At 38.2% G+C, this 10,619-nt stretch overlaps 1 protein-coding gene across 1 annotated transcript; it reads left to right on the plus strand.

Moving 5' to 3' along the window:
- The first annotated feature begins 3,082 nt into the window (after positions 1–3,082).
- On the plus strand, positions 3,083–10,253 carry LOC139967840 (uncharacterized). Its single transcript, XM_071971968.1, has 2 exons — positions 3,083–3,439; positions 7,521–10,253. The coding sequence occupies exons 1-2, from the start codon at positions 3,413–3,415 to the stop codon at positions 9,009–9,011; spliced, it is 1,518 nt and encodes a 505-aa protein (XP_071828069.1). The 5' UTR covers positions 3,083–3,412; the 3' UTR covers positions 9,012–10,253.
- Positions 10,254–10,619: the final 366 nt, after the last annotated feature.

Genomic DNA, 10,619 nt, shown 5'->3' on the forward strand with positions numbered 1-10,619 from the left:
CTACACAATAGTATGGTGAATTTTCAAGCCACGGAATCTTATAGAATCCTAATAATTTGTTCGATAGCTACTTCTTGGATTGCTTACTCGATGTTTGGTGAGTCCGAAAAAAAAATATTTTCGAACGACCGTTTCTAAAAGAAACCATGGATTTGTTTCATCAAAAACTCCATCATGTAACTTTCACCGAATTTCGTTCATGTCATGCATGCTGAAAATGAACGAATGAGAGATTTTTAACGCTGTTGGAAAAAGTTTCAAGGTAATAGCTATATCATCACATTAACTTATTGATCGTTCTGGCAGGATGCCAGTTGAATATTACATCATCTTCGCATGTTATTTTCTATTATAGTTTTGGCCAAGACTTAGGCCCCACCTACTGCTCGATTTACACTACTGGCCCTAACCTGCTTACGGTAAATAAAGCAACTTGAAGACGAGGGCGTGCTTTCACTAAGCTATTACACTCGAGAATTTGACCGGACGCCTGCGTGTTTACTTGATAAGGCTTTGAACAAAATCATTCTTCTCTGTATTTTCCCGCTGTATGTATATATTTTTCTTTTCACGATGCTATAATACTGAAGCGCATTGCCGCCACAATTTCGATTTTGGTGTTGTGTGTGAGTGTGTTTTTGGCAGCAACTCGCTTCCGTATGAAATAAAACCTTATATGTGATCATAATCAAATAAAAATATGATGATGACGACATATGCTATTTATATCACTACACAAAGAGCGTCTGCGTTTTGGGAGCAACTCTTTTGTGTTCATCGTAGCATGTGACATGAAAGGTGTTATGATTTTATAGTTCCTCGTGATACGAATTCATACGATCAAGTAGTCTTACGGTATATAACTCCCTGTTATAAGTAACTGAACGTTTTCATTACGCGCAATCAACTAGTACCTCCTTTAGGTAAACATGTTTGTATGTAATTATATGCCTATCGTACTACAGTTACTTTCCTGTTATTTCCGATATATGATAGTGAAAGAAGAGAGTATACAGAAGGAAGTCAAACTTGTTTTTTCTTCGCTCAGTATTTATACTTTAACCATGGACGTTACAGAGTAAAATTTCGATGTGAGATTACTATATGCTATATAACAAGGGTAATCAAACACACATGGTACCCGACGTCAATCGGGGGGGGGGGGGGGAGGGGGAGGGTGGCTGCCCCATGACAAACAATTTTTAAATCAATGATTTTTAACGCGGGCGTGGGTTCACCATAGGTGGTAGTTTCAAAACCACTTGAACATTGAGTCCACCCCTGCCCCCCCCCCAATTCTCAGACCAGTGTGAGGGTCCATATAACAAGCAACATAATTAAATCTCCCAGCATTTGAGTGAACATGCCGTTAGGGTTACATTACCGGTTGACCATATGCAGGACTATAGGCTAAAATAATTATTAAGTTCTCAAATTTTGCCTATTTTGGTGTTGTTGATGTTGGTGTTTTACATTGTTTGTGTAACTTAATGAGATAAATGGCACCGAAATGGTAACCCATCCGTTTGTATTCAATTTTTTTTTTATTAACGTGTAATTTGAAATCCTTGGTTTTAATCTGCAATATTGATTTTGTGTTAGAATGATGGGGCAACGAGTAAACGGGTACACATTTATGACACCCCCTTTTTTTCTCACCGCAAATGAACATATTCATGTATGTCTATAGGTCATTATAATATCGATCTTTTCCCACCCGGCAACATGCCCTCCCATCACATTCCACCCACACAGGGACTGAGACAGGAATTGGCCATTTGGATGTGCAATATTAGAAAACTGGGTGAGCTCTTTTTGTATCATAAAATTATCGAAGTTCCCGACCCACCCCAAAATATATAAAATTACTTTGTAAGAGACATATTGTTTTCAAGGATGTCAGGTTATTTGCGGTCACAAGAGGTCAAAATCTGAAAACATTGTTTGCACGATAACTTCCTATATAAGGTAACTTCTGATTAACTTCGTAATATGTTTACAGTTTCGGCTTGGTGAAAACTCCAAAAGAAAAGGGCTAAGATGAACTTCACACCTTGTAGATTTTACACATGCATACACATAGGGCCAATTTTTCGTGGCGGTGAAAGGTCACTTGGAGGGCACAAGAGATCAAAGTCTGAAAACTTTGTACTCCAAAAGTATAACTGAAATGAATATCACAGTGCATAGATTCACCTTCGTACCTAAATGCTATTGCTTGCTTTGGAGGTCAAGGGTCACTTTCAAGTTGTGTAAACTTGAAGGTTTACATTAAATGTTCTCATATAAAGCATGGCAAGGCCTGTTGGCTTCCTGGTTTATCCACACATTATGGCATCTTCAAGTGATGACCTCAGCTGGCTTTGCGTAAACACAGACCTTTTGATAGAGTTCCAATACAAACAATATGAGTTTGAGTGTTGTTGCAGCAATAACCTATACACGATATTGCATATCAAGGAAATTATATATGAGCAAAACCATATAACCGTATGTAAACTACACAGACCCACTGTAATATTAACTACTTTCGGTGAAGGGGAGGGGGGGGGGCGGGCTGAGGAAACATTTTATGAGAAATTATAGCAGATTCGTGCTTGGGATGAATGGTAAGACCTTGGATCGAATATCAGCTATATGCTCATATTTCTTACTGTTTTACCATGCAGGTACCTGCTATAACTATATAACCTTTATGTTAGTGAACAGTTATCTACGCTAATATCCTGTTTGTTCACAATATAGGTTCAAGCTTAACATGTCACCCATGTTCAAATTGTAATAAAACATTTTCCTGGCAAGTACTGATGACCTTTTAGGACAGAGGGGGAAATATTGACAATTATCTTTCCTTGCCCGCCATATTGCCTTCGTGAATAACTAAATTGTTATGACTCAGCTCAGTGAAGTATCATGACACAATGGAACTGAGTGCGTGTAATTTGTTTTCTTCATGACGAATTATATTTGATTACTATAGTAACGTTATGGTGGATATCATTACCGTAGTATATATATATACGAATATGCAACCGACAGACGGTACTTTCTGTGACCCGGTGTCAAGTAGACTTGACCAAGTCGGTTATCATAATACGCAAATAAATTAGCTGTAATGAATCATATGACGTGAGTAGTCTTATCTATAGGCCTACGTCTGCATCATATCACTCCCAGCAGCTCGAAGGAGTAACGGAAATACGAAACGGAAACATTCCCATAGTTAGATCAATATATGCGACGCTAAATCAATCGAAATATAGACTTGTTATGGTGAAAGTATATTTGCACTGGTTTATGTATCAGTACATATAGTGCAGGGGAAACATACACGCGGCAGCACTGATGTGAGATCGGTGTTTGTTATGAGTTCTGCTGGTGATTTTGCATCACACGCAATATTTGACAGATAATGGGAAGTTCGTGGTGCTTCAAAAAGGTCAGTAATTTCTGTGTTATTCCATTACGGTTTTTATTACTTTATTTCTGATAATTATGGTCATATCCACTAGAAGACATTTCAAAGGATAGTATTTTGAAAAAAATCTAGATATATAATCTTTTCGGAAATATTTCGTCCTTTGTCGTGCAACAAGTTCTTTGTTTATGTGTTCACGTTACTATACATTGCTTGTATAGTAAGATAGTGTGCAATTTTGAATACTTCGAGTGTTGATAAATGGAGAGAGTCGAAGAAAGAGAAACATAACCGGATTGGGGGGGGGGGGAGATGGGGGGGGGGGGGGGCGGAGAGGAGGGTAATGGAATCTCGAAGGGTGAGTGATAGGTTGACTAGAAACATTTCCACGTGAACTGATTTAGGTGCTCTTTCCTTATTATTATTTTGTTTACACTCGTGCTTGGACATCGTTCATTCTTTTCGAATGTATATGAGCAAATATTCTTTGATGAAGTCGAACGGGGATAAATTAGCACACAAGTAAGAACCCAGTTCATAACACTAGAATAGGCCAAAAGCAAGCTGTTATATACAAGATAACATATGGGAAAGAGTGTACGTGCCGAGTTATACTCTGATAGGCATATAGCAAAAGAAAATGAAACCTTTTTTATATAATGAGTTGACACTTTTGATGTAGTGTTCTTGGCTTATTCAGTTTTATCTGCTTAAACAATCTATTAAATTTCACTTGCTGCATTTACTGATTACAAGGTTTATCGCATATACAGGTATCGACTAATCCAGAAAATAAGAATCGAAACATTCACCCCCCTCCTTCCCCTCTCCCGTTATCCCTCTCGTGACCAATCACGGATAAATAATTCCCTCATTCAGAGGGGTATCATGCTGAGTATATAGTGTTTTAGGGGAGCAGTGGCGCATACATAATTTCAAAGGTGGGGCCAAATTCCACCACCGCCTGATCTAATATATATGTAGGGAGTGAACCATGATGGAAGGGTCAAAGGCGAATCAAGGATTTTATAAAGAAGGGTGTGCGGCCCTGGGGTCGTTGGGGTTGGCCCCGCAGAAAAATAGAATATAAAGTGAAGACGTCAAATAGTGTATCCTGTGGCATATTTAGACTTTACCTTCGGCCTGATAAGTAGCGACGAAAGGTTGTGGAATACTAGCCGAAATACTTTTGATTTTTGTGCGGTTGAAAAGGAGGGTGCACATCCAAACAAATGGTCTAATTCGTTCCCGGCCGAATGTAAAACTCACCCGACTGAAGCATTTCTCCCGCTACTGACGATGTGGAGGTGGGGACGGCTCCTTCTCCCTTTTCCGAGCACGTCACTAAGGGGTAGAGGGAAGGGGTACGCAAAACTTCATGTAACTTGACTACCTATTTAGATTAAAATGTCAAATCCTATACCGGCAAAATGGAAAATGATAACCCAACCTCTCGACTTAATCTGGACATGATAACCCAACCAATCACCTTCATCTGCACATGTTTTGTACCCAAAGTGAACTTGAAGCAAAATTATAAGTAACAGGCAAAATAGGGAAACTGATAACTTTCTTTCATGTTTTTCCCTAAAGTTTTTATCCAATTTCTTGATTCAAAATTGGGATTACATCTGTAACATGTACACATTGTATATATCCAGTGCTATAAAGATAACTTTACTTCCCTGAGGGAAACATTGGAACCCTACCCAGTGAGTGCAAGGGTCAAAACAATAACGTGAAAAATAAAGACAAACAAAAACAACTAAAGGGAATGCAAAACGTCTTGAGACAAACAACTGTTTGCTTCAAGTTCACTTATGGTACAATCTGTGACACTTCCAATTATCATGATATCTCAAATATACAATGTAGGAAATGCTTGCAAAATTCATCAGGATGCTTAGACTGGTGTTCCTCTTTCATTCGTCGAATATATCTTTTCCCTCTGGACTTTCCTATACGGTTTTCACGAAAGCTCTTGATCAGTGACCATCGTTCAATCAAGTGACATAAACTGTGAATATGCTAGATGATGGTCACTTCTTCATGATTATAGCTGAAACTGTCAGAGCCTGTTTGAGTGGGATTTTGTAATTGTCTAATTTCATTCTCAATACCTGTCTATAAATTAGTTGGATATAGTCCAGGGTTGTCCAACCTTTTGCAGAGGAGGGCCACATGGAATGATTACGATGAAGGAGGGGGCCGCATGAACCCTACGCTCGAGTTTTTGCCCGAAGCCAAGGCAACAAAATGTGAGCACTGCGCGCGGAGCGCACTGATTTATTTTCCTTCCTGATAAACAGATGAATAAGTTCAGCCGCCCCCCCCCCCCTCCGCTGACAGAGTGTCACACAAACTGACCTGTATGTAGTTTTTTTTTGGACCCAGAAGGTTCGAATGATTGATTATTTAGCTTCAAATTGTTATCAATAAATCTGCTCACTAAAATTTCGAACCGTAGAGCATCTCTGGCGGGCCGGACGCAACCCTGCGGCGGGCCGGACTGTGGCCCGCGGGCCGTAGGTTGGACAACCCAGATATAGTCAAACCATCCAGTGGAGTATAGTTCAGACACTTTCAGCAGGCTTTAAAAAAAGGAGAGGGGGGGGGGGGGGCTGAGTGCAATAGGCTACTTGTAACCGTGAAGTGTTGAGTTGTTTTCTGTTTTGCAAACCTGTAATTTAACAAGCCAATTCGACCTACAATTATGTCATGCTAAAGTGATAATATGGTTAATTTGTAGGCTTTTATATCTGGGGGTTTTGAATCCAATTATTGCTAACATTGAGGAAGCATCACTATCACACATTGTTAACTTGCTTCAGTGAGAGGAAGTACGTGGAGCGTGGCAGTAAAATTTCACTTTCTAGCTTGAATATAATTGCGGCTAATATTCTTATGAGTTAAAAGGGTCTGCCACTTTCAATGTGCGACCACGTAATACTGGCCACATACAGAGATATCTATATATCTATAGATCTTTACATATGACTTATAATTGACAAATAAAGAGGTAAGTTTTAGAATATATATTGGAATTTTCGGTCCCCTTGGGACCTTCGTCAGCAATACTTGGCAGTCGAATGAAAATTACAAAATGTAACACAATGACGCCAGTTGCATTGATGGATTAATATATATATATATATATATATATATATATAAATATATAAATATATGTATATATATATATATATATATATATATATATATATATATATATATATATATATATATATATATATATATATATATATATATATTTATTTATTGGTTGAATTTTGAAATTGATATTCTGTCTGGTGGGGCTGTATTGAAGACAACAACATACCAGTTTAGCGAATCCTTATGAAAGTTTTTCAAATTGCTACCTTTCTTATATATGAATATCAATCAAGTCACTCTCCAATAGGAGACACACATGAACATCATTCAAAAGGAGTTTTGTGTTTTAATTTACAGTTCGACCTTAAGGAAAATTGTAGTCTAGATATTTTATAGTATAAAAAGTAAATAATCATTTGAGTGCCGGTAATTTTTCTATAGCTCTTCCGGTTTCGAGATAGACACCTTTAAAAGTTTTGATTAATATCTGGAATGCTCCTTTAAGGCTAAATTGATGATGACGTCGGCTCCTCAGTGCAAGCCTACAATTAATGTTAATCGATTGCTTTTTAAATTGTAATAACTCAACCAAAACATGTTCTTTAAAATTCACATAAACAAAAGAGCCCACTTATTTTGATATCATTCAACAACATTTGTTCTTGACAAATTTGTAATACATTGTAAACATGGTATTTGAAGCCATTTAAGTTTTGTTTTCCCATTGAGTTTTGTGTTGCATATGAGGAACTGACCCAATGGGCTGTGTATTAGACTCCTAGTCCAGCCACTTTAACTGATTAACCTAAGCTGCATGTAAAAGTGCTATGTAAATACAACCTGAACAGATAAGAAGTATTGTTGTTAATGGTCTATGCAACATATCGGAATATATTGTCTGCCTTTAAAGTCATCCTTTAGTTTTTTCTTCGTCTACTTATCGTGAGGCTGCTAAAGAATCGATACAGACTTTTAACCTCTTTATTTTCAGATTTGTAAAACGGGCCGACTTAACAACAATGAAGAGCGACCGATATTTATCTATTCGTCCGGGCAACTTACACATGACCCTGGGTCACATCTTCCGTCATGTTGTGTGGAACCGGGAGAATGTAGACCATACTGTAGGGACGAAAAGTCTGGGCCGAGAATCACTGGGATGTACTGCAAAAACTGTCACACAGAATGGCTAGACAGAACAGCATATCGTCTCTCAAACTTTAACAGCGATGACCAGATAACTGTGACCGTTGCTAAGGGGAGAGAATCGACCTTTGACCCGTGCAACAGCGCGGCCTTCAACATCAGCACAGAAGAACCGATTATACTGACCAGACGGGTTCCAACCGTGGAAAGGATTTCTGATTTCTTTCGCTTCCTGATGATGTCAATCCCTCAAAGGACAATCATTGCTCGTCACTCGGATATGGACACACTCAAACCTGGCGACCATGTCATGTGGCATCGGCCCTGGGCAGTTTGGCACCATCAGTTAATAAGGAGAAGAACGGGACATCTGACTTACGATATCATTCATTTTTACACAAGAGATGATGAAGAAATGAACACGTTTGGATTCGAGGTGGAAATATTAGAAAAGAAAGATTGCAATTTCGCTGAAGAACATGGGACGCTATATAAAATTAATTATAGTCGTACCATCCAAAGGGAAAACCCCGAACGACTCACATTTGACAGGGCCAACGCCAAACTCCACGAGAGGGGCTACAGACTGTTCACACACAACTGTGAACACGTGATCTCTTTTTGTAAAACGGGTCGACTGGTGAGTTATCAAGTAGGATGGCTGAAAAAGGAGATCGCTTTCTTTGTGATGAGGGCAGTAATCATCATTGTCGTCATATGTGGTGCGAGCTTTGCAGACGATCAAATGACTTCGAACGAAACCATCACAGAACCACAGCGGGTTATCAACTTAATGCAAATACCCTACATTTCGTCACCAAGTCCATCTGCCGCTAGCTCAACAATGACATCACACACTGCAGGAATGGTAACCACTCCAGCAGGTCACCCTAGCAGAGGCGATAAATCGGAACTGGTAGAGGGTCTCTCAATCACATGCTTCGAATTTTTCATGTTTGTTTTTGTGATTTGGCGCCATTACAAAGCTTATAAGTGCAATGGGATCGATGGCGTAGATTTTACCCGCCGATGTGGTGAGGCCTTTTTGGAAATGGTGTCTACACTGATTTTCTTCTATGTTCACATGATTATTGTTTATAGTGTCCATTCGCACGTCAGTTTGTTTGGGGACATCGGTCTTGCACTACTGCTGACTCTCCCAGGTAAACTGATTGGATTCTTTCTAGGACAATACCTTTGTCAAAAAACTATCAAAGAGTATTTTGCAAGTAGTTTTCGAAAATCTGGCAAGTCGGATTGGCTCTTAGATAGCGGAAGGATGTCCACTACCTCATACCGATCGATTGAAGCCTCTGTAAGCGCTGAGATTGTTTAACTTGTAATTAAGAGCAATATAAACCTGGTAACAGCAACATATCTAACGCATAGAGAAAACAAAGCTAACGGTTGGATGTACAACCCGTCCCCCCCCCCCCCTTGAACGTCACACAAAAATACAAAAGAACCATATAGTTGGTAGCACAACCTTGCCTTAATTATAGGTCCTACTTTATGGACCAAATATGCCTTAGAATGAACCCTCTGTTTTTAATTTAATTTTTTTTCTGGGGCGGGTGGGGGGGGGGGGAACCACCATAACCCCATACATGAGAGTTGGCCCAGGGCCACAGCGAAACCCAGGGCGACAACCCTTTATTTATAAATCTTGGACTCACCCCTGACAGTATTTTATTGAAGGTAGTTGAGAAGGTTAAGTCAGCACCACGTGTAGCTCTTTATTCATTCAAGATGTAAACATATTCATTCGATTCTGATAAATTTGTCGCAGGCACACCTTTTTTTTACATTAAATTTTTCGAGTAAAAAATGCAAATACTGATTATCGACAATTTTTCATGAAGAAAAAGGAAGGAAAAGAATTCTGACTCCAGGACAGGTTTAACAAACATACCGCTTAAAGCAAATAGCCCGAAAATTGCTGGGTTCGCTAAAATGGTCAGATTTTTCCAAAGGTATTGAAAGAATTTGTGTTTATTCTAGCATATTTATAACTTTGAGAGAATGTACGTCATTTTGACGCAGGTTATCATAGACACTCTGTCAATACATCTTGGTGTACCATCAAATCGATACTTGTTTTTGCACCACTTTTAGCAACAATCTAGCACTCTAAGTTACCACTGTTACCTCCTCCGGTGACTTTCCTTGAAACGGATATAACTAGGACTAAATTTCATATTCCATAAACAACAGGAACTTTAACTATCATCCTGAATATAAAGGCCTATATCATCACATGTTGCTATATAGGTCATAAGGATTGTGAATGGTATCTGATTTGCATTATAGCGTATCCGGACCTATGCAAACGTTGGTCTAGATTGTAAAGATCTCCACTAATGTACTTATTCACGTAATTTCCCTTTTAAGTTATACTTACCTTGAGGAAGAGTAAAACGGGGTCAAACACTCATTTATGTTTAGTTTTACTTTAACACACTCACTCATTGTGGCTCTTCTCAACTTCAGTAACTTCATGCTTATGCCTGAACGGCAACTGACATATAGACTTCTGATATATATATATATATATATATATATATATATATATATATATATATATATATATATATATATATATATATATATATATATATATATATATATATATATATATATATATATATATATATATATATATATATATATATATATATATATATATATATATATATCAGACTTCTGATATATATATATATATATACCTCTATATCAGCCGACTGTTGCAAGGCTATACCGTGCATTTGTAATTGGAAGATCCGTGTACACCGGGTACATGTCTAATTGTAACCACTCAACGAGTTAGTACCTTCCACATATCTCCTTCCTTCATTTCTCACCTTCTCATGCATGCCTCCCCTCCATCCAATATTTGAAACTAAAGACACGACGTTACAAAAAATAAAATCAACTTTTAATTTAC

Source organism: Apostichopus japonicus, chromosome 5, assembly GCF_037975245.1.
Source record: "Apostichopus japonicus isolate 1M-3 chromosome 5, ASM3797524v1, whole genome shotgun sequence".
Lineage (NCBI taxonomy): Eukaryota > Metazoa > Echinodermata > Holothuroidea > Aspidochirotida > Stichopodidae > Apostichopus > Apostichopus japonicus.